The sequence below is a fragment of the Dermacentor variabilis genome, chromosome 4, assembly GCF_050947875.1.
Source record: "Dermacentor variabilis isolate Ectoservices chromosome 4, ASM5094787v1, whole genome shotgun sequence".
NCBI classification, from domain to species: domain Eukaryota; kingdom Metazoa; phylum Arthropoda; class Arachnida; order Ixodida; family Ixodidae; genus Dermacentor; species Dermacentor variabilis.
The window spans coordinates 86,159,894-86,185,347 of NC_134571.1; the positions used below are offsets into that span (position 1 = coordinate 86,159,894).

The 25,454-nt window shown below is 49.1% G+C and overlaps 1 protein-coding gene across 2 annotated transcripts in view; it reads right to left on the reverse strand.

The window, feature by feature from the left end:
• The window catches only part of Rcd6 (Reduction in Cnn dots 6), a 98,918-nt gene that overhangs the window by 6,251 nt on the left and 67,213 nt on the right, over window positions 1-25,454 (reverse strand). Inside the window, exons 2-6 of one of the 2 annotated variants that reach the window (XM_075689718.1) lie at window positions 24,173-24,227; window positions 10,332-10,420; window positions 4,056-4,151; window positions 2,907-2,966; window positions 800-883 (exon numbers count right to left, since the gene is read on the reverse strand). In XM_075689718.1, coding sequence (XP_075545833.1) covers window positions 800-883; window positions 2,907-2,966; window positions 4,056-4,151; window positions 10,332-10,420; window positions 24,173-24,227 — 384 coding nt within the window. Of the gene's footprint in view, window positions 1-796; window positions 884-2,906; window positions 2,967-4,055; window positions 4,152-10,331; window positions 10,421-24,172; window positions 24,228-25,454 lie in introns of both variants that reach the window. The other variant, XM_075689717.1, reaches the window with a different exon arrangement.

A 25,454-nucleotide genomic window follows, 5' to 3' on the forward strand; every position in this document is an offset into this window, starting at 1 on the left:
CTCAATTCTAGTTTATGAGCCGGTCCACTCGAAGCGGCGGACACTGCTTGCATAAAATAATTGAAATGCGAAATCCATTATTAACAAGAAATCACTAATTAACTTTTAGCCAATTATCGTATAACCCATATTGCAATTTACAAATTCTAGCAGTGGACTTCGCAAGGCGGATGCACTTCGAACGAATTCTCAGGACGACACCAGTTTCGCGATATAAATTCCCAAGCTTTGCGGAGAAATGCATTGGCGTTCAGTTACTTGTATGTTTCAGTGCATGAAACGACGTTTTTTTTTACAAATTAACTGGAACGCCAATGCATTTCTCCGCAAAGTTCGGGAATGTATAGCTCCAAACTGATGACATCTTGAATATTCGTTCCAAGTAGATCCGCCTTGCGAACTTCCCGGCTAGAATCTGTAAATTGCAATATGAGCCATAATGTAATTAGTTAAAACTTAATTAGTGAAATTTTATTAATTAGTCGAGTTTGCATCTCAATTTTTTGAGCAAGTATTGCCCGCCGCTTCGAATAGACCAGCTCATGGACTAGCATTGTGATATCTGCCACAGGCAACCTTTAAATATTGTTGAAAGTGTTCGCTGAAACACCCTGTATAAGAAATAGAGGCAGAAGTGAGCTTGCGTGACACTTCTGACTGCGTATCTCTCTCTCTCTCTCTCTCTCTCTCTCTCTCTCTCCTTCTTTTTTTTTTTTTGCTACGAGGACAACCCATAGCAAGCGCAGGCATGCAGGAAAGGGAGGCTTGTAATGAGAGTGCAAGGAGGCGTTCCGACCACGTTCAGGTTCTGCAGGCGACGCATGACGGCTTTCTCCTGCTTCCACTGCGTGTACAGCGACTGCACGCACACGATGCACACCACCTGCGCGCGACACACACCAAAGGGGAAGATGAGTACAAACACCTCTGCCGAGCGGGCATTTCGCGAATGCAAGCGACGCCAAAGAAGATAGATACATTATCGCACGGCATTACGGCACGAAAGACTTCGAATACTTCCTCTCCTGTCCCTTCCAAATTTCTATATTTTTTTCTTAAATTCATATTTTGACAACCAGCTTCCGCACAAACGATCACAGAACAGCTACCACGTAATGACGCTCGACAGCGGTGTCACGTGGAACGTATGCATACAGTACGGGAATCTTCGCTGTGACTTAGCTCATATAGCATTCAGCTCGGTGCGAGCTGAAATATGGCCAGGATGTACAGAGCGTGGGCGGACGATGCTGCCGCATTACGTCTCGGCGGCAGTCTCCCGTTTTTCTCAACAATGTTTCGAGCAAATATAGTTCGCTCTTTACCATGCAGACTGCTCTGCTCGAAATCTCCGTTCGCCGAAACCGGGTCGGGAACCGTTCTTTCGATCCGTTCCGGTCCGGTTTCAGTTCCAAAAATGGCGGAAAAAATACGGGTTCGGTTCCGGTTCCGGGCAAAATTTCGGGTTCCGGTTCCGGTTCGACACCCTGAATTATGGCACACACATCAGCGTTAGCTTTGGGGAACAGTCGAATTCTTAGCGAAGAGAGTACAGGTTTCGGTGCCGATGCCAGCGATAACTTCAGTTTTCATGCTTAGCAAGGTTCCACAAGTATAACGTATACAATTTGGTATTCGTATAAAACGCTGAACAGAGATCGCCGCGAAAAGGTACGCGCGTTCGCTGCTATCTCACGTGACCCCGCTCTCTATTCCTATCTTTTTGGTTCACCGTTAAGCTTAAACGAAACGGCCCCCCGTTTTCGTTCCTTTCTTTTTCCGGCTCATAAAGGCTGACGCAGTTGGCAGGGAGGACACGCACGTATATGGTAGACTCGCGTCGACAGCTGTTTCGTAAAGACTGATATACTGTACCACCGTTTTAAAGCAAACGGTGTCTGCGACGCATCGCTTGCAACTGCGCTATTTCGAGACAGTGCCGAACGAGACACCGACGTCGAAGTACGAAAAAAAGAAATAAGAAAGGCGCGACACAGGCTCACAGCCCCGCTGCCATACAGACATCGCTCCGTGGCATGCGGCGCTGGCCCCGCGTCTCTTCGCGACCATGCCGTTTCCTCGTCGGCCCGGGAAGACGCGAATTTCACGCTTTGTCGGACCAATGAGGCCACGGCGGGACGCAGCGGACTGTGAAACGGCCAGCCAGGGTGGGCAATGATACCGGCGCGCTCCCTGAGACTGACGGCAAACCCGTTCGCGCTTCTGTGCGGCGCCGCAAATTGCGCGCTCAACCTCACGTCCCGAGCGAACCGCGAGGCCTGTTCCCGTCCGCGCTCGCCTCTTGAAGACACCGCGGTCACACGACGCGCAGCTAGGTGTTATTTTAGAAGCCACTCGAAAGCGCCGGACGTCGCACGGTCGCCCCCCTCCCCTCGACGACGACGGGTCGACGGTGTTATACTGTACAGGCGTGCTGCTGATCCTGGCTGCACAGTTGCGTGCTGTAAGCGTGCGTTCTGGAGAGAGACGAATGCAGCCCAAAGCTCGGCCGGAACCTGTCCTTGCTGCGGGCGTGGCTTTCAAGGCAGCAAGTGTGGGCCTTGTTCTTGACCGCTTAATACCGCACCGCCTATATCGTGCTGTGTACCTCTGAGCTGTTCGGACTTGGTGGGACGTCGATGTGTGAACTGGACACGTAAGCCACCAAAGAAAGCTCTGTGAGGTGCTTTTGTGTTTTGTTTTGCCGCTGCCGCTTGGCTCAGAGACTGCTTCACGGAAGTTGCACGGAACTACGGCGAAAACACCGCGCGCACGGTGCGGGTGGAGTGGCTAACTGGTAGGTTCGAATGAATGGCTTCTCAAGCTTTTTTTTTTTTTTTTTTTGCGTGGCGCGCAGTAAAGGACACCGAGGCAGAGCGAGCATAAGTGAAGCGCTTTTGACTTACGTTCACCACTGCGCGGACGATGTAGAAGGCCAGCTCCGCGATGCCCTTGCTGTCCAGCTTCTGCGCAAGCGTCATACAAGAGTGGACACCGTGATTAGGGGGCACTGGACGGCAAACACACGCGGCGACAGACGATGGCGGCGTGTCTGCGCGATGCCAGCTTCGCAGAGAAAGATACAGGCTGGCGAAGCAAAAAAGGAAGTTGAAAACTGCTGCACTTTCCTCTCCGTATAAGGGCGGGGAGCAAGCCGCGAAACTACGCAAACGCGAAGAGTCAACATCTACCATTTTTACAGGCGAGCTATAGGATGAAAAAAAAAAAAGCGATTACCAGAGAAAGTGAGCAGTGCGAGACGTACTATTAAAGAGCGATGATTATACGGTCGTTTCTACGGAATGAACAACCCAAGCAACCCATCCTCCCTCGCCTCTTCTTCCCGAAGTGGCAGCTGCCCAGCAACAAACACTTGTATACCCTTCGTTCGCGTCCCACTGATTGAAACCTGGAAGCAGCTTCTGCAGCCCGCTCCTCCTCTCAGCCAGTTCCTATATTTATCTATTTTTACTCACCCTTATCCTAACTTCGCTGGTGCGTTATTTCTTGTTTAGAACGACAGAAAATTGAGCTGGTTCGTGGAAGTTCGCTTTAGAAAAAAGCTAGGCGTGCGAACACGGACACGAGAAGAGAAGACAGACAGCACAAACGCTGGGTATCAACTGAGTGGTCCCACAGTAGCGGAAAAGCAGGTAGATACAAAACTTACCTGTGCTTCCTCTTCGTGTATCCGTGTCTGCATGCCTAAGTTTTTCTAACATTAATTCGTTGTTCCCTGTTAGTTATCCGCAGTACTTCACGCATTAAACCTTCCTACTCGAAAATGCTATTACAGCATGTCCACTACGCCTTTTGTAAATATTTTAGCCGATTTGAGAATGTCGAGTGCGACCGCATGGTACGACAGCGATGACAAAAGGGGCACCTAATCAACTTTGTCCGTCATTCACGCAGGTCTGGTGGACATACACCAACACGATTTACAAGCACTCGCGCCGACACGCTGGCGTCATAAACGACCGCCGTCTCCAACACACACATACATATAAATGGAGGGGCACGAGACCGCATTGGAATGTTATGTATACACTCACCCAGTACTGTAGACTCATGAAGAGCGCCAGTCCACACTCGGGAAAGAAGAACAGCACGGACACAAACAGCCAGCCGAGCAGGTAGTTGGATTTCCTCTGCAAATCCAGCGGGAGGAAAGTCAAGAAAGGTTGCGAAGCAGTACAGCAGCGACACGATGCGAACATCTTGCGGGCATCCGAAACTCGCAGTCCACGCAGAGGCGATTAGGAGCGGTTCTTTACCGTATACGTTCCAAAAGGGCTCGCTATGGCATATGCTTCGTCCAGCCACGAATATGAAATTCCGTATAACCTCCAAATGAATGCGATGCAATAAAACAAATTGTCAGCAACGACGTGGCACTATAGTGATTGGTCTGCGGCCGCTTTGCCTAACCCCCCATCTCCGCGGTGCTGTGCAACGGGTCGCTCCGAAACCCTCCGGGTCAGACCGGTCAAACAGAAGAAAAAGAGAACATGCACTACAGAAGCCAAGGGGGAACAACGATATATACAAATATACAACGTATACGCGCGTCTTCATTACGAGGCGGGCTGGGAGGAGCATACGCCGAGCGGGCCCATAGAACTTTTCATATATATGTGAAGTGTAGCATGGAGCAGTAACGTCTCCACCTGATCCCCTAGCTAAATATATCTAACGAGAGAGAGAGAGAGAGAGAGAGAGAAAACTGTGAAGAGAAAGATGCTGTATTTTTTCGTAGCACTTTAGCGAGAATCTATACCTAAATCTTTCTAATGTCGCGCAAAGAAAGTGGGCAGAAGAAGGTAACACCTGAGACGTTCCCGTCGTTTCCCTTTCGGGAAAAGGCTGAAGTAGGGTTTGATGGATGGGAGATCGGGGTGAGGGGGTGTTGCAAGACAGTCTAGTCCCCCTAATAGAAAGCCCTGCGCGCGCCTATGCCGCAAGGCATATGCAGTCAATGAATGAACAAAAAAGGGACACCAAATAAACGCATGCAGCCCTAAGTAATGCGGGTATACTGCACACCGAAGTACAACGCCTCCTTTATCATGCGCCTCCTTGCAGCTGTCGCCCAGTTTCGCCAGTTTTTGTTTCGCGCGCGCTGATGCCGTCATTCACTTTGCTGCACAGAGTGTTTCGGGCTGGGGCTCACTACCTCCGTCCTCACAAGAAGCGTCGTGCCAGCACCGAGCAGAGGAACGCCGGCCCAGTATACGTGCCTGTCCACAACGTCAGTTCTATAGCGCGCCCCGCCAGAAGCTCCCCTAGGGCATGCAGTGATCACTTTCGATGAGCACGCGCGGAAACTGCAAATGAACCGCTTAAGCGCCGGGCGTTCACGCCGATCCCGCTGCCAGCGTTCTTCGTCTCTGGGCACGCAACGGCACGAGACCGTGAAGCCGCCGACAGAACCTCAACAAACATAAGCGCGAGAGCGGGGACCGTGAGAAACGCGCCGACAGTTTTTTCGGAACGCTCCCCGCAGTTTGCATACAAACACGCGCACGCACACGAGCCCACACGTGCACATGCACGCAACACGTGTTCACCGCCCCGCACGGGAGGTCCTGCGGAAAAACGGATCGGCGTGCCAGACGCTGCAGGCTGTCTGCACGTGCGCGGAGAGGCAGTCAGTCATCCAAAGCGCGCAGCGGCGTCGAGCGCGCCCGATGCCGTATAGCGCGCATCCGCGCGCTTTCCTTTCGTTGCGTTCCGCGGGCAGCCCCCGCACCACTTTTCTTTTCGACACTTCGTTGCGCTTTGTCGCGTTGTACATTTCTTCATTACCGATGCGGCGAAACTGGCTTTGAGGCTCGGGAAACGCTCGCCGATAGGATTACACGCGTGTCCGCCAACTCGTGGTCTTGCTCCAACTCCCCTTCCCTCCTGCTTTTCCTTTCTTTCTTTTTTTTTATACTTCTTTCGTGGAATGCGTTCCGCGAACGCGTGTATGTTTGCGAATGCCTGCGCGGTGGGAGCGCTTATGCATGCATGCCTGTCGTCTGGCTTTCTCGCCTATCCTGTCTGCTAGCTTTTCTTCTTTCCTGCTGTTGCAATCTGTCTTTCCTCCAGCGAGGCATCTCTTCCTCTACACTGCGTCATCACAGAGATGCGCTGTCTACCGCGCTCTCCGCTACTGCGGACGCGCCACAAGCCGGTTCCGGCAGGTGGTGGTATTTTTGTTACACTCACCTTCTTATAGCACTGTTCTGGTAAACAGGATAAGCCTTTCCGGGATGTCAAAAGACTTCTCATAACGCAATAAGAACTATTTACTTTGTTCTCTAACTTGCTTAAAGGGACACTAAAGGTTACTATGAAGTCAAGTTAAAGTGATAAAGCAATTGCTCTAGAACGTCTAAGGCGTCAATATAATCGCGAACAGAGCTTTAGTAACCGAGAAATTGGGGTAAATGCATGACACGATTTGAGACCCCCCAGCGACATTCCGGTACTAGCCCGATGACGAAGGCACTCCTCATCATAATTTATGTCACTAGTACTCAACTACTCGTATTAAAAAGATTATTTCATTAGATTATAAGACGGAAGAAAATGCTACTTGTCTACTTCTATTCGATTCTAAGAAAAACTAACATTTTGACGTTACCCTTGCGTGGTATGGGTGGTAAAAAGGTTTCGTTTTCGCTCGATCGTCTTCGCCGCGCGCACTTTGGAGTTTCAGTTGTTTCGTTATCGCGTCGTGCTGCGCTGGTTCTGCTGGCTCGCGAAACTTGCATTTGGAACAAGCAGAGAGAATGCCACGTCCATGTGATGTCATGGGATGCGCGAACGGTCCGCGGAACTTGGCCAAGGGCAGTTGCAGCGGCGAATCCAAAGTTACTTATCACTGTGTGCCAACGAGTGAACCTCTCCGTTCGAATTGGTTAAGTGCCGTAGCTATGCCACAGCGCGTTGGCAAATAGCCGAAAAATTGCATAGTGTGCCTCACCGCACTTTCGTCCAGAGGATTACGAGTTCAACGCCGATTTACTGAAGTCGTGTGGAGTGCCTTTCAAAACAATGCTTTCCCGTAGTGCTGTTCCGTCGGTCTTGCCTGCATTTTCCGAAGCGCAAGAACAACTGCAGGTCGAAGACGGGGGCGGTGAGTGCGGCATTTTGTTTTCACGAAGGAAAAGCTACAAATGTGCGAATATGTACAGCCATGAGATACAGTTGCCGTCGTAGTAGTACGCAACGACGCCGGCAGCGCGAGCCCTCAGCAGCAGGTCACGTTCATCAGTGCTTAAATCGCTGAAGACGCGCCCATCATCGCGAGCCAATGTGTCGTTGTCAGGGTCGTCCATTGCAACGAGCGTCGAAGTTGGCGTCATAAAATAAAGAACCAGCTTATCGTCGCGCGCTTTCCCTTCCGCTAGCCACCATAGTTCCGCTTTCGCGCTGCTGTCGGCTCTGTCTGGGCTCTGTTTCTGGCCGCGCGTTTGCATTTTGCGCAGAAAGGCCGTAGCGCCGTCTGCGGGCGCCGTTTTACTCACCGACGGCGCAACGTCACTATTTAAGGGGCTTTAACATGGAGGAAGGAGTTTCCTTCCTTCGTAGGCTTTAGTCACTACGAGACCATGACGCCACCACTCCTCAATCGGAGGGCAGGCGATTTGAACTGCGCTAGAGGTACGCGGACGCTTCAGAACGCATTTACTCCTAAAGTAAGTCTCTTCTTTGCATGAAACAAGCGTTTTGAGGTTTCTGGGATGGTATTTCAACAGTCCACGTTGACTTAATAATAACCTTTAGTGTCCCTTTAAGCGTAATTGTAATTATGGGGTTTTACGTGCCAAAACCACTTTCTGATTATGAGGCACGCCGTAGTGGAGGACTGCGGAAATTTCGACCACCTGGGGTTCTTTAACGTGCACCTAAATCTAAGTACATGGGTGTTTTCGCATTTCGCCCCCATCGAAATGCGGCCGCCGTGGCCGGGATTCGATCCCGCGACCTCGTGTTCAGCAGCCCAACACCATAGCCACTGAGCAACCACGGCGGGTTCCCTTTAAGCGTAATGACTTTTAAAAGTGAATTGTTTATATTTGTTTTGCTTTTCTTTCCTTCTCAGGAGCTAGACCGAATCATCGCTTAAATATGAACGTTTCGCGCAAATAGCGAACGTATAATCAGAGTCCCTCGAATCACAGCGCGCGCACGAATGTCGTAACAAAAACGAAAAAACTGCGAACTTAAGTTATTATTTCGGCTTTGAAATCTTTTACTACGACAGCAGCAGGCTCTCACAGCGGATACCGTCGTTATCTCACCGAGCCGCGCATGGACTCCGAGATCGGGTTGCGCGCCGCCCAATCTACGAAACTATGGACCGCGCAACGAGTAGCAGCATAACAGACGACCGAGCGAGCCAGAGCGGGTGACAATGTGACAAAAGACCATTGTTACAAAAGTCACAATGGTCTGCTCCCACGTGACTACCCTGTGCGTCCTGACGTCATGTCACATACACCTCCTGGAAAACGATATCGAAACAGGGGCCGAATTCACAAAGCTTTCATGTTCGTAAGGGCTGTTTGCCATTGGCCGCCCGTCTTGGCGAATAGTACTGTCCAACATCGGGATTCGCTGAAATTTTCTCTTACGAAAAATTCACGTCCAGGAATTTCAGACATTGCCCCTTCGGCTACGTACCTACCCAACTTCACCGCAGTGAACCGGCGTAACTCTATGGGCAGGATTAAAAAAAAAAGAAATATGTTTCAGAAGGGCGCCCGAATTTCAACAACTTACATTTATCTACGTCGAGAGGATACGCCATTTTATTGACATGCGTATTCACGGCCCTAAGTCGTAAAGTCGTTGCTGCGGTACAGCAGAATTTCGGTCGGGATTGAAACACTGCTATAACGCAGCAGGAAATTGACGGATAAGTTCTGAAAACACGCATGTTATTAGAAGGGCGTACTCTCTCGACGTCGCTAAGTGAAAGTCGTTGAAATTAGGGCGTCCTTTTGAAATATTGTTTTTAAAAATGCTGTCCATTGAGACACGCTAGTGGCAAGAACAAGGCCTAAAATTTCTGGGTACGCTAGCGTAAGAGGTTTTCGTGAATTCGGATCCTGGTGCGTATAGAAAAGATATCATAGTAAATTGTTTACGACACTCTGAGGATTGGCAGTATTTCGTTCCAGTGTTTCGACGTCGAGGGCCTTCATTTAACGCGAAAAGATTGAAAGATGAAACTGTGATATCAGTATATACTCCTCTAAAGCCCAGATATCTCAATCTGCCTACACGACAAGCCAGCCATCCCTTTTTGATGAAGTTGAAGAAATGTTGCAGTTGCATTCGATTTACTGCCGGTCAGTTGCTCCCTTTAAGAGTGCACCATTTGTACATCTTGTGTGACATATTTATCAACATAAAGATAAACGGATGCTATAATCGCTGCTTTACAACTCTTGTGAACCAGGGTTCGCGATTTGCATTTTATACTCTCTGCGTCCTGGCCATCTCGGTTTGAAAATATGTGTCACACTTCTGGTATTCACATCGCCTCGTCTCTTGAGTTGTAGTTGAATGCATCGCGAATGTTCGTTATACTTGTTCAGAGGGCTCTGTAAGCGAACGTTTAATAGCATTATTTTATGACACGCTCTAAGAAAAATTAGGACAAATACACTGTTTACGCACCATCAACACACAAACGGCCGCTTAAGACCTCAGGGTGGGATGCTCATACCATCATTCTGAGGCACCCCACCCCCCTTCATACACACACACACACACACACACACACACACACACACACACACACACACACACACACACACACACACACACACACACACACACACACACACACACACACACACACACACACGCACATGATGACACAAGAAACATTCGTGTTTACAGCATCACGACCCGTATTCAAACACGCACACTCTTACGATGAAATTGTTCGTAAGAGAAAATTTCAGCCAATCAAGGGGCTTGACCTGTCATTAGCGAAAACAGCCGGTCAATGACAAAGAATTGTTATGAGCAAAAAGCTTTGTGAATTCGGTCCCTGGTGTATACGGAAGGATACGCCGTAGCACACAACGAAGTTTGACAACGCTTCCTTGTGTTCCACAGTGACACTAGTTTGTTGGACGTCTAGTGACGCACTTCATTTGCTGTCGTTTGCGTGTCGTGCGGTATTTTGTGCTTTATTTTTCTTCTTTACAGCGAACAATGCGGCTGAGGCAAGTGAGTGAGTGAGCAAAAAAAGAAAATACCGGTAGTTCCGGCAGAGCAGTGCGGTGGCTGCCAAGCATTTGCTGCTCGCAGCGTATACTCACCAGGAAGAGACCTGCCAGCAAGAACAGGGAGACCAGGAAGATGGAGAAGTATCCGGCGGCCAACACATAAGCCGGGACGGGCAGCTGGACTAAAGAGAACAATGAGACAAGTCAGTGGTCACTGTAACGTCAGGACGCGTTGGCTGCTAAATAAAGCGCGCGAAAACATCAACATAACATACGCAGTGCAATCTCAAGAACTGATATGTGTTACTGTGCGTTGCTGTTGAGTGCTGTTGATTAATAACGTTGTAACGCAATATTCTAGTTGAGTAAGTGCAAGAAATGAAGTGAGCCAGGCCACGTAATACAAAGAGCAGATAACCGTTGGTTTATCAGAGTTACAAAACGGGCGCCAAGGGAAGGGACACCCAGCAGAGAGCGCCAGAGAAGTATAGGTGATGTGACGAAATTATGAAATTATGATGTTGTCAGCTGGCGCAAGACAGGGGTAATTGTATGTAGATCTATGAGAAAGGCATTCTTCTTGCATGGAACATAAAATTGGCTGTCAACAATGATGACGATGATTATGAACGTGGAAACTGCTAACCTGGCTGAATTCCCAGAGCTGAAGATACATTCTCGAGGACAAGGTTCACTCGCATCCGAGTTGACATTAATTCCGTTGCTGTTCACGTTCGTGACAAGAGGCTTGGGGCAGGTTATCACTAAGAATCATATAGTTGCCTATAACCGGGTATCCGGATATAACCGCGTATTTCGCGCGGATCGACTTTGGCTCACAGATCAATGTTGCTGCCAACTATGCGTCCCCTAGAACACCAGTAGTATAAGCTCACCAAGCTTTCTGTTCGCAAAAAAAAAAAAGAAAACCTCCTTGCCATTGGCCGGCCACCTTCATCAATATAACGATCCGCCGAGCCACTCTAGCGTAAATGAACTGCTTTGTGAAGAAGCAGAAGCTTGATGTGGGCGAGTTGGTTTTTCATAGTTGAAGAAAAGAGCGCTACGAAGACGCGGACTAAAAAGAGCGCCTTGTCCATCGTACATGTTCCTCTTTTAGTTCGCGTCTTCGTAGTGCTCTTTTCTTCAAGAACTGCTTTGTATTTGAATTGTCAGCACAAATTCAAACGCAAATAAATCGAGAGCGACCGATGCTCCGGTGTCAGCCGCGAGCTAGACAGTTACGGTGCGGTCAGCAGGCTTTTCTCTCTCTATTTCTCTATAGCGCGCGTTACTGCGTTTTTTTGCTCGTCTCAGTTTGTAACAGTGCCCTAAAGCGGGCTCCAGAACGTATACACTTCGGACTACACGGCGGCTCAGAAACAGGCTAAGGAGGCGTTCTTTCCTCGTACTCTCACGTACTTATGTCTACGTGTTCTAATTAGCTTTCGTTAACTGCTCGCGTTTCAATTTACGCTATATACGAGCCCAGTACACCAGTACACGTGTCACTATTATACTGCCTCGATCTTCGTGCGCGCCATGGACTGCTATACGGACGAGCAACCTGCCTCTACACTTCGCAGAGACGGTTCTCGCCGTCGATCGCACGCTCCATTCTGCACGCGGCACCTTTCAGCGCAGCGCACGTGCTCCAGTCGGCGGTGACCGTGATGGTGACCATGCACGATCGCCACCTGCTCACAGAGCCCGCGCTCACGTCGAGAGCGGCCCCGCGCTGACCCCTCTGCGCGTCGTCAGCCCTGCAGCTCCTCTGCTCCAGCGAATGCGTGCATCGTTCTATAGAAGCGGCTCCCATATGTATAGGCCTGCTAACCATTCAACGGGCTTCGGGGGCTGCTCCACTCAACGACCGATTAGCCCGACGAGTATACAAAGCGCAAACGCTATACATATCTGGCCGAAATGATTTCAACGCCTGCCACTAACAGAAACGCTCAATCCGTATCTGCACGCATCATCAGTTCATCATTTCGTCTCGGGGGTTATACAACCCTTCTGGAACATAGAGTACCAGCGCAAGATAAGCGAATACACCGCAGATTCTCTGCTAAAATTTGAAACATCTTATAGGGCGCGGTTGGGCGTTCTTTGTGACGTAACAGGCCGGCGCTGGCATGTCCAGAGCGAAATTATATAGAAAGATAGAGACACATAGTACACCGCACTTATCAAACTTCTGTGTGTCACTGGTTTTCAAACTTGAAGTCGTAACGGACTATTTGATTCGCTCATAGGTTCGCTCACCTGCAACGGTAAGATTAACGAGAAAGTCAATTTTGGGCGCAGGGTGGCGTCGTTGTTTCCATGTTCCCTTCAGTTATGAACTAAACATGTCACTGATCAATGTCAAAAATACGCACTGGTTTTTTCTCAATATGTATGCAGATCCCTCGTTCACAATGAGCCAATAAGAACAATATTTGTGTATCTATAACACCTCTCTGCTTAGCTTTATTTGCTTTCGGCATAACATTTACGCTTCCTTGTATAGGCTTGGATATGTTTGTATCTGTTGTATGTGTGTGTGCGTTGACATGGAGAAATGGGTAGCGTCAGCCTTTAGATGTATACGTTTTGAGATGCTCTGCCTTGATGTAGCCCACCTTCCCATTTATCTACACTTGTAATACAAAAAAGCGCCTCCAGAGTATTCGTCCCAGGCTTCGAGAGTACACACTAACGAGATTGGCTTGCGCTGTGTTAAACGTGCATTTTCCCCCTGTATTTTGGACAACTAGCGATTCCAAACACGTATTATTGAAACCTGGGAGAAGACTCAAGTGTGGATAACCGATTGTCCCTTGGAATAACCGGTTCGTACAGTTAACAAGAGATCGGGTACAGGTCTAGAAACGACAGTTGTGTGTTTCCGACAGCGGCTAGTGACCTCCTCTGCTAAAGACGCTTTTATCTGACCTTACAGGTGTTACGCATAAGTCCTTGATTACATCTGTACTTTTTTTTACTTGGTTTGGAACGGCGCGGCGAAAGGAGCTTATCCCGCCAAGACATGTCCCGCCTTGACAAAGGATGCTCAACGAAGGCACAACTAAGATGGTGTTTTTATGTCCTTTATTGACATTCATTCCGACATATGCATCGATGTTTCATATACTTGTGGCTAAATAGAGCTTATATGACTCTAGGGGTGTGTTCTTGTATGTTCATGGTTCATTGTAAGTTTGTATTGTGGTGTGTGGTGTCTCTATGTTTTTCTTCGTTACTGGCATTCGCTTTGTGAAATGCACGGTTTGCATTTCACACAGAGCCCACTGCCTTGGCATAACTACGTGTGCAAATGTCACCAAGAACAAGGTTAGCGAAAATGGGGGTACCGTGCACTATGGCAAAGTATAAATAGTATGGGGAGGCTAAATGCGTGTGGATCAAATGCAGCCTTCGCAAGATATTTCGTAAGCAAGTGTTCGAAAGTGCCGTACAGTGGTTATCAGCTATGTTTCCCATTTTACCGTGAGAATTCTACGTTACACCAAGTTTACATTTGGTCAAAATGAGGGCGCACGTTAGGGGTGGCGCGTAGAGAAATTTCAAAGTTTGTGGGTTAATTGCGGCCTTTGCAATAAACTATGTATGTAAGTGCTCCGAAGCGTCATGAGTGTGTTTTACGAGCGGCGAAAAAATTTATCCGGCTGCCCTGGCACAACTACAAAACGCTACCGAGATCAAATTTGTCTAAAATGGGGGGAACACTATGGTGTTGTGCCATTACCACAAGCCCGGATTCCGAATCTGCAAGATGCAGAATTTATCCTGCGAGCGCCCTTTGGACAAACCCGGGGCTGCGCCGAAAGGCACAGCGCCCTAATTCTCCCTTGACAAGTCAAGATGCTGAGCCGTCAGGCAGTGGTGTCCTCCGGAGAAGCATCGGCGGGCAACATGTTCAAACGTGTCGCCAAGTGCCAGACAGCCCGGCGCCGTACCTCCCCTTTCCTGAAGGTTACCGCGCCCGCCAACTTTGAACGGGGTGGCCAGCGTGGTCACTGGTTGGACCTCTCCGAGGACCGTCGAGTGCTCACTTTGTATTGGGCCGTTTGAGTGACAATGGTTTCTGGGGGCTTATAAGCCGCGGCGCGCCGCCTGGAAAACCGGATCCGCCGACCCACCGGGAGCAGAGTGCCGCTCTCGACTGGAGTGAGATGTGTCACGCGTTTTCGCCGGACGTCGCCGTGCGGGAACAGTCGCGTTTGCTGTGAGCTCTCGGCCCCAGTGCCGATCCCTTCATGTCCTGTATAATGACCTGTATATAGTGTATAAAGTCCCTTTTGTTATTCTCACCGACGCCTGACTCGGAGTCTTCGCTACCAACGCTCTGTCACGAAACGGGTGACGAGCGCTACGGGACCACCTCAAAGTCGTAACAGTGGATGGCAGCTACGGGATTGACCGGCATCAGCTATCTCGGCGCGGTGAGTGCCTGAAGTTTACCTCAAACACCAGACTTTCTCTGACACAGGTTATAGTAGCTTAGGGAAGGATTTGGTGTTGCATTGTGATAACCTTGTGTGTTTCAAGCCTAGTAAGAGTGTTTTGAAAACCAGGGGATGCTGAGGGGGTAAACAGGGCAGTGTGTGAAATACTTGCATATGTCTTACTAGTAGCATTATAGTAGCGTACGGCAGGTATATTCAAAAAGGGTAAACAGCAGGAGGACAGTGTGCACGATGGAGAAGTACAAGGTCAAAGAACTTCTCCAAATTTGTGAGGAGTTGGGCATTGAGTTGGGCTCAACCAAAAGAAAGAATGCGATCCTTGAAGTCATGAGGACTGGGGACGTAACGGCTGAGGAAGCCGCAGAGGCCTGGGCGGATATCAATGAACGTCAGGAAAGGGAGGAGAGGGAGAAGGAACGTTGCGAGGAGGAAAGGAAAGAAAAGGAACGTCGGGAGTGGCAGGCAGAGAGGGAACGTCGCGAGCACGAGCTTAAAATGAAAGAGTTGGAGACCCGAAATAACTCGCCGGCGCCTAGTCTCACTTCTAACGTTCCAAGAATACGCGATCAACTTCCACCCTTTGTCGTCGGAGAGGATATGGCCAAATACCTCGTGAAATTTGAGCACGTGTGCGAACGGAATAGCATTGAGCGATCCCTCTGGGCACAGAATCTGTTAGCCTTGCTTCCTGGGGAGGCATCAGACGTAATAACTTGCTTATCGAAAGAGGCGTTTGAGAGCTACAGTGATGTGAAGGAAGCGCTACTGCGGAAGTACAAATTGTCGCCCGAAGCTTTCCGGCAGAGGTTCCGGTATGCAAAAAAGGGCAAGGAGTCGAATGTTGACTTCGCGTTTCGTCTAAAAGCCGATCTGGTGGAATGGCTGAAGGGCGAAGAGGTTTACGACGACCGCGACAAAATCGTCGAATGCATCGCGTTGGAGCAGTTCTACCGTTGCATTGATGAGGATGTCAGGCTCTGGCTGCAAGATAGGCTAAAGGAGGTTAAGCTAAACAAGGCAGCAGAGTTAGCGGAAGAGTATTACACCCGCCGCAGCTTGCACAGCAAGGCAGTGCGCGTAGAAAAAGCAGATAGGAGAGATGGGTTTTCCGGGAAGCCCGACGAACGGAAGCAAATCACGCGTCGCGAGTTTCGGAAAGACGCGTCCCTTACTAAAGAAACTGTAAGGGAAGGACAGAATACATCTCAGAATGCTAACGATGGTCCCAAGCAGCGAAACGATACGACGCGTTCTTTTGAAAAACGGAAGCCGTTAACTTGCTACAATTGCAAAAAGCAAGGGCACATCGCTGCGAGCTGCCCAGAGAAAATTGCTTTTGCAACAATACGGGAAACTAACAAAAACATACGACTCTTGGAGCCATATATGCGGGAAATTAAGGTAAACGGCAAGAAGTGCCGAGCACTTCGGGACTCTGCAGCAACTATGGACGTCGTCCACCCGTCTTTCGTCTCCTCGAATGATTTTACGGGAGAGTGCGCTTGGATACGGCAAGTGGCCGAGGAGGAGAGTGTCTGTTTACCGATCGCAACGGTTATCATTGAAGGAGAGTTTGGGAAACTTAACACAGAAGCCGCTGTGTCTGCCGCCCTCCCGGAGCACTTTCCCTACCTCTTCTCAAATAGCTCGGAACAGCTGCTGAAGGATGAGGGCAAATCATTCTTTGCCGACGTGGCGTACATGGCCCTCACGCGATCCAAAGCGCGCCAGCTGTCGAGGGAACTTGACTTTGAGTCGGTGAGCGAACAGAGGTGCGGCACACGGACTGATCAAGGTACCTTGAGTGGCGAGCAGGCACGGGAGAGGCAGAGCGCGGAGGCTAGCCTGGTCGAGCGTGTCCTGGAAGTGACTGGGAGTGACGCGTTCCGTGCTAGCCGCGATATGGACACGACGCCGCAGTTAGGCGACGCATGCTCCATACTCGCTCCGGTTTCCGCCAGCTGGCAGGAGCTAGCTGCAGTTGAAAGAGAAACTCTGATTCGCGAGCAAAAGGAAGACTGTTCAATAGCCGATCTGATGAAGAGCGTCAAACTGGGAGTGAAAAAAAAGAGGGTTTCATTTTACGAGGAATCTGGCTTATTGTACCGCCGGTACACGGATAAGCAGGGTCGCAAATATGAACAGCTTCTGATTCCTCGGAAATATCGCCGACAGTTACTGGAACTCTCGCACGAAAACGCGTGGGCAGGGCATCTTGGCTTGAAAAAGACCAAGGCTAGAATAGCTCAGGAGTTTTATTGGCCGTATTGTTGGAAGGATGTCGAACAATTCGTGCGCTCTTGCGACACCTGCCAGAGAATCGGCAAATCCACTGACAAGTGGAAGGCACCGATGAAGTTGGTGCCAGTCATATCCGAACCTTTTCGGCGACTAGTAATCGATATTGTGGGCCCTCTGCCAGAATCAACGAACGGTTGTAGGTATGTTCTGACCGCCCTGTGTGTCGCGACCAAGTTCCCCGAGGCAGTACCTCTTAAGGAGCTAAATTCCTCCCAGGTCGTGGACGCTCTGCTCTCAATATTCGCACGCGTCGGGTTCCCTTCCGAGATTCAGTGCGACAATGGCAGCGTCTTCACCAGCTGCCTAACTTCTACTTTTTTGGAAAGATGCGGCATTAAGGTAGTGCACAGTTCCATCCATCACCCGCAATCTAACCCAGTAGAGCGTATGCACTCGGTACTGAAGCGAATATTGAGAGCCCTGTGCTTTGAGCGTCACTGTGACTGGGAGGCCTGCATTCCCGCCGCTATGTTCGCCTTGAGATCGGCTCCCCATGAGAGCACCGGCTTTAGTCCCGCGGAGCTTGTATATGGCCGGAGCCTAAGAACTCCGTTGCGCATGCTGCGAGAGTCTTGGGAAGGCAGTGACGACGACCCAAATGTAGTCTCGTACGTCCTTGACCTCCTCCAGAGGCTCGGGAAAACCAAAGATATTGTAGAGAGCCACATGAAGGCGGCGAAAATCTTGTCAAAGGAATACTACGACAAGTCAGCAAAAAAAAACGCACCTTCGAAGAAGGTAGCCAAGTGATGTTGCTGCGACCGTCGAAAAAAAACAAGCTCGAGGTTCATTGGGAGGGGCCCGCAAAGGTTGTAACTAAGCTTTCCGATACCAACTACGAAGTTAAATTAGGGAAACGGCCCAACAAAATTTACCACAGTAACTTGATGAAACCCTACATTCAGCGTCGCGCGATTATAAGCATGACGATAAATGCTGACGATGAGGAAGGGGCCGAAATCCTGACGACGGCTGATATGAAGGTATGTGGTTTAGAGCTAATGGTGGAACAGTTGACGTTGGAAGCGCGTCTAAGTGCCGCCCAAAAGGAGGACTTAAAGGGAATCATTTCAGAGTTTAGGGAGGTTTTTTCGAACCGTCCCGGAAGAACAACGGTCCTAGAGCATGACATCGAGTTAACCTCTGATCAACCGATCCGCAGTAAACCGTACCGTTGTTCGCCCGTGCAGAAAAAAATCATGGCTGAGGAGATTCAGCGCATGCGTGACTTGGGGGTTATAGTACCAAGTGAGAGCGACTACACGTCGCCCTTGATACTAGTCCAGGCTCCAGGAAAAGATCCTAGGCCATGTGTCGATTATCGGCGTCTGAACGCGATAACCCGAGATCAGACATATCCGATACCGAACCTGGAAGAAAGGGTAGAGACAGTGTCGAAGGCAAATTATATATCTACCCTGGATCTCGTGCGAGGCTATTGGCAAGTACCCCTTACGGAACGAGCTAGCCGCTATGCCGCCTTCGTTTCCCCGCTTGGAACGTTCCGGCCACTCATGTTGAGCTTCGGCCTCAAAAACGCGCCGTATTGTTTCTCTAGCCTGATGGACAGAGTGCTTCATGGTTTAGGCGAGTTCGCATTGCCGTACCTCGATGATGTTGCCATATTTTCGGACACTTGGGAATCACATCTGGAGCACTTGCGAGTCGTGTTGAGCCGGTTGAAAGAGACAGGTCTTACTGTGAAACCAGCTAAATGTCACCTAGGTTGCGGTGAAGTGACTTATTTGGGCCATGTGGTGGGGCGCGGCCGGCGTAGACCGTCCGACATCAAGGTAGCTGCTATTTTGAACTATCCCCGGCCAACCACGAAGACGGATATACGGGCCTTTTTAGGTTTAGCTGGATATTACCAACACTATGTGAGAGACTACTCTGACCTTGCCAGCCCGCTAACCGACGCACTTCGGAAGTCGGAGCCCGTTAAGGTGACGTGGGACTCAAAGAAAGAAAATGCGTTCCAAATGCTGAAGCGAGCATTAAGCCATAAGCCGGTTCTGACGGCACCAGACTTTTCGAAAGGTTTCATCATTCAATGCGACGCGAGTGATCGCGGCATGGGAGCGGTACTATGCCAAGAAGATGCTAGTGGTCATGAACGACCAATTTTGTATTTAAGTCGCAAACTAAGTTGTAGAGAAGAGGCATACAGTACCTCTGAGAAAGAGTGCGCCTGCGTTGTGTGGGCCGTTCAGAAGCTGGCTTGTTATGTCTCCGGTTCTAAGTTTGTTGTGGAAACAGACCATTGCCCTCTAACTTGGTTAAGTAGCATGTCCTCTAAAAGCGGCCGTTTGCTGAGATGGAGCATGACCCTCCAGCAGCACAGCCTCGTTGTCCGTTATAAGAAGGGAAGGTTGAACGCGAACGCTGACGCTCTAAGTCGTGCATTCTAGGCCTCGCTTCTTTCAGTGGCCTACTCGTTCCTACTCGTTACTTACCTTCTCTTGCTTCGCGACGACCTGTCCTGTTCACAGGGAGATCGGGGGAAAAATGAATGACCTCATTGGCTTCCTCAGTAGTATGTTTTCGGTCCAAGTGATTTCAAGGGGACCATTCTATTTGTCATTGTTATTGCTGATTATTAATTGTTCCTGATCTTTTGGTGTGTTGTTCAGTTGAAAAAGGGTTGTTTGAGCCTTGTATACTAGATCGTACACCTGCCTCTTGTTGCAGCGGGAGCAAAAAGGGGGATAGCAATTCAGTTAGGTTGATTTGGATTATAGCCTTGTCTGGTGTTTGACGGGAGACAGAGGGCACTTGTTTGTGTTGGGTGTTGCCTTTTGCCGGTCGGTTTTGCAAGCTGCAGAACGACCAACCGGGACCAGTGGCGAGAAGCAAGGGCTTAGGAACGACCCGAGCGGAGCTGGTTGAGGTGCCTTGGCGACAACGCGGTGAGCCGAGCTCCTGTCCTGGCGAGTGGGACCTGGGCACGTGAAGTGACCTGGCGTCCAGACACTGGACGTAAACTTGGACGAGCCTGACGAACGTGCGCGCCTGGCATCCGAGCCACGTGGAGGCAGCTCGTCTTCCCGGCGCCTTATCTGAGGGCGGGGATGCTGTTGTGCCATTACCACAAGCCCGGATTCCGAATCTGCAAGATGCAGAATTTATCCTGCGAGCGCCCTTTGGACAAACCCGGGGCTGCGCCGAAAGGCACAGCGCCCTAATTCTCCCTTGACAAGTCAAGATGCTGAGCCGTCAGGCAGTGGTGTCCTCCGGAGAAGCATCGGCGGGCAACATGTTCAAACGTGTCGCCAAGTGCCAGACAGCCCGGCGCCGTACCTCCCCTTTCCTGAAGGTTACCGCGCCCGCCAACTTTGAACGGGGTGGCCAGCGTGGTCACTGGTTGGACCTCTCCGAGGACCGTCGAGTGCTCACTTTGTATTGGGCCGTTTGAGTGACAATGGTTTCTGGGGGCTTATAAGCCGCGGCGCGCCGCCTGGAAAACCGGATCCGCCGACCCACCGGGAGCAGAGTGCCGCTCTCGACTGGAGTGAGATGTGTCACGCGTTTTCGCCGGACGTCGCCGTGCGGGAACAGTCGCGTTTGCTGTGAGCTCTCGGCCCCAGTGCCGATCCCTTCATGTCCTGTATAATGACCTGTATATAGTGTATAAAGTCCCTTTTGTTATTCTCACCGACGCCTGACTCGGAGTCTTCGCTACCAACGCTCTGTCACGAAACGGGTGACGAGCGCTACGGGACCACCTCAAAGTCGTAACAATGGCAAAATTGTGTGCGAAGTTGAATGTGTGTGGATCAAAGATAGCTCCTGTAGGAAATTTTTTTCTCGCAAGTTCTCGGAAACATTATAACGGCTATATTATGCTATGCTTCAGTATCGCGGAAGAAAGCTCTATACGTTAAACCGAGCTTACATTTGCTAGAAATGGACTTATGCGTAAATGTTTGGCGAAACTTGACCATTTCTTGCTTAATATAGAAACGCCGAAAATGATTACTGAGGCCCTGCATTTTTTACCCATTTTCATACGTTATAGAAGGTTCGTAGTAGGTTTCCCCTTTGTCCTTGGTGAACTAAGCAAGACACGTTCTTCATTTTTCGTGAAAATAAGGGGTACATTATGGGTGAGATATGCAGGCAATATTATATGTACAAGTGTGTGAGTTAATCGCCGGCTTCGCAATAAATTACGCATGCAAGTATTCATTAGCATTATATGTGTGTTTTACGAACGGCGGATATCTTAACCGCTGCCCTTGGGGGAACTATATGTGGCACTAGGTCCATTCCGTGAAAATAGGGGTAACATTAGGTCCGATGTTCTCGCCAAATAGAGTGTGCAATGATAAATTACTGTCTTTGTAAAAAAAACAACAAAAATTCTCAACAAGAGCTCAAAAGCCTAACATTCGGGCACGGTCTCAAACGGGCGAGTCATGCGCGGGCAATATTTTAACGTATGTCACATGATCACAGGCAAGAGAAATTTTTATTTTAGCTGCTCGAAAGAAACAGCTTCGCTGTAAATGTGGTTGTTATTATGCGAGGTCGCGCGTAAGTCTGCTGTCTTCTTTTTTTTTTTTAATCAACAGCAACATTAGCATTTTAGTATTTTTTTCTTCCATTACCGAGCTCTTCTTTCTTCCACTCCATCGTGCCGACTTCTTTCTGCCTCGAAGACTATCGGATTTGCCAACCGCACGCGTCTCACAATAACAATAAATAAAATAACAAAAACGAAAAAGACAATCCCCCGCGCACATCTGCGCAGCGCACGCGCTACGCACAACCGAGGTCGGGTAAGAAATCTGTTGCCAGCCAACTTAACCTGCGCCTCATTTTGTAGAGGAATGATGTCCCGCTCCATTCTCGCTGCGCTGCACGCAACTGTCGCTCCGACGCCGCTCTCCACGGACGCGCGTGCGCGGCGCCCCTTTGACGCTCTCCAAGAAGCTACGCAAGAGAACTCCGCCGCGCATCAGGTTCGGAGCTAACGCGAAGGCCCACATCGTGACGGGGGGGAGCAGAGAAAGGCGCTCGTTATTAAACGCGGCACACCGTGACACGACCCTTGCGACTCCCCCTTGCCCCGCGCACGCCGCCTTCATCTTTCTTTCTTTCTCTTCCAAGCACTGCACCGTATACGAGCGCTAGTCACCGTATAACCCCGCGCAACAATCCGAGCATTAGCCGATCTGGGTTGGCTGCAGTTTTCGCGGCCGCTTGTATGTAGGCCTTGCGCGCATGCTGATGTTGGTGCGAAGTGCGGGCGCATGTACGGGTGCGAACGTAGCGTGCTGGTTCTTTAATTAACCTAAGACGTGATAGGCGCGGAGTAAAGGAAAATTGTAAGCTTAATGTTTTGAACACAGAGCAATCTTAAAGAGGTGCAACTATTCATGTAAGAGGATCGTGCTGTACAGCTACGGGCGGATCTGCCTTGCAGAGACATGCCAGCAGTCGCTCCGCCAGAGCGTTTCCTGCATTTCCTTTTAAAGTGCGGCGACAAACACGCATATGGATAAGCAGTTAACAGCAGCATACAGAGGTATAGAATGCTATATCACCCGACCAAGTTCACTCCGTATCTATCGAGGTCATCTACTGCATCAAGCCACTGGTGACGCAACACGCATGCCGTTGATGCAGCAATGTCAGCAAGCGGCATCCTTTAGTATTCGCGCCCGACTCATCACAAAGATCCGCCCGGCTACCCTGGATTGTATACGCCTCGCGTATAATACGACAGCGGGGAACGCATATGACGCTAGGCTTTGGATGGGCGTTCAAAGCGCCGAGTCTCGCCCTGCCTGCTACTATACAGACGTGGGTAGGCAACTGTATACAAGGCAACAAGGACAAGGCAACTGTGCAACAATTAGCTTGCCCCAGAGGCTTCCGTTGATGCCTGTAACGGGGGAGACAAGCTTATGGATGAGGTACGCATTCTTTTGCTCTGCCATGCGAAGCGCGCACACCGGATTTGGCGCTGTATAAATGCACGCAAGCCCTATACCTATCGGCGAATGATTTATCGCTGATTTGGTGTGCATATGTGCAGCATGATAAACATATGTACGCAAGAATTAGATGGGTGTATTTCGTATATATAGGGTCATTCCAAGCCAACTGTCCCAACCGTGGCGTTCCAGCAATATGTACTTCTCTAAAAAAATTACAAAAGAAAATTACACGTATATAAGCATTGCTTGCACAGTATTTTCCCAAACTATTTTGAGGGGAATGAATATGTTGCGCCCGCGAGGGCCATTTGAATTTCACTAAACGGTGGAAAATCAGGTGCGAAACAACAATATATGCCAAAGACGTATACCGTATCGCGCCTTCTTTCAAACTTTGAGTTTTTGAGTTTTCTGAACATTGTGCTTTCATTGTGAAACAGTTTCACAAAACGCTTTTATGTTTTTCAATCCTTAGCACCAAGACATAAATATAGGCAAATTTAAGCGTTTTGGGGGAATAATTCACAAAAAATGGTCACGGAAGGAAACCTGCAATTATTTTTATAGAGGTGTCCCTAGAACGAACTATGTTCTGCAATTTTATTATCACCGAGGTGGTGTGCACAGGCTCTAAAATAAAAACCTGACTTTGGCAAAAACCCTATTTCGGTCTAAGTTTAGAGGTTGCTAGCACACAAATGTGGTCCATGGAAGATACGCAGAAAAGCGGATATAATTAAGAAGCATAACAACTTTCGCCACATAAATTTTAATCGAAGAAATTTGCGTTTTCACTGACAAAAAATGTTTTGAATTTGATAATACTTGTTGCTTAGCTAGTTGGTTCATGACTTAGAAACATGGTGCCTGTATGTGTCGTTTGCGTCTCACTTGGCCCTCGTCTGCGCCGTAACCTTTGTTTTTATGTTTTGAGTTTGAGTTGCACCATTGGAATATTTTGCTTCGCGCTTTATTTATACTCAATTTATACATTTTCTCTGTAAGAGTGAAGGCAAAAATAAAATAGGAAAAGGAAAGACAGCGTAGATAGCCAATGACTACGAACTTGAGTGAATGTACGCGTGTTCGTAGTCGTTGGCTATCTACGGCTATCTCTCTCTCTCTCTCTCTCTCTCTCTCTCTCTCTCTCTATATATATATATATATATATATATATAGAAAAGGATGTCAAATAAGAAAATTTTCAACTCACCATTGTTCTCGATGATCCACCAAAGTTCCATTATGAAGGCGCCCAGGTAGACAATCTGCGAAACGAAAAGCCAGATGGTTTGGTACATACGCACTGCTACAGCTGCGCTGCGTTTCTCAACGCTTACGTACATTGTGAACGCAAAACCCCGCAAGACGTAAGCGTCCTCGACATCAGGGCATGGACGAATCTCCCAAAGAGCTCCAGTTAGCTACGTTGTGCGTCAATCAAGCCCATTTTATATATTTAAGTTTCCTGATTTCATTATTCCATCTGTACCTCTGCCGCCATCTAGTGAGTTTAACTTCCTTGGCAGCCGTTGCGTTACTCTCACAGATCACTGATCATCTTCTGTTCTGCATTTTATAGGCTTGCCACACTCAACCGTTTCCTCTCGGTATTAACTTTACAACCTAAAGACTGTAAGCATTCTATAGCATACGTGTGAGTCGCTAAACTTTCACACAGTAAGAACATCGATGCCGTCCCGACCGCCATGGACGTCTGCTCCTTTAGCTGTCCAGTGGAGATATTTGCGCAGCTGCAGATGTATATACGTGAAAAAGCTCAGCCCATACGCTGTCTTTAAGCCAGAAGCTGAAAGCATGCAGCCAGAAGCATGATTTACAGAGCATGCTTTTATGCCACCTGTTCCCCCAGTGGAGCAAGCCTATGATTGAATACGCTTTGATGCGCCTGGAATACCGTAGTATGTCTAGCTATACATAAGAGAGTAAAATGTGTTGAGTTGGTTGCCGGAGACCTATGAGCGCAAGCAAAGCTTCACCGCGCCGTCTTACTGGCAGCTTGGCCGCGTCTCCTGAAGCTGCGCTCCTATCTTACGAAAATATCTGCAGGTGATAGATAGGCTTCCTGTGGCCACGTGGCTTGGCGCTTGATCGAACACTGTTCAGGCGGTGATAAAAGTTCGGTTCTCGTGACATGGTGCAGCTCACTTCAAGACCCTTCATATACGGGGAAGGAGCTGTACTTGCAAAGTGAATAAACACGCCGCACATACATTTCGTTTCAATAAAAGAAAAAGGAAAGGTACAAACGAAACATCATGTGTCGGCTGGCGTAACCTCCAGCTCCTGGAAAGTCAACGGACATTGCTTCATAAATCTTATCTTTCCAACAAGTCACAGTTCGTAGATACTAGCAACAGAAAATCTTGAAGGAAGCCAGTTATCCCTGCTGCGCCGCAAGAAGCATTTTGAGGCCACGTTTATTTTTGATTTACATACCTTGCATTATAGACTGCACAAATAACACTACATTT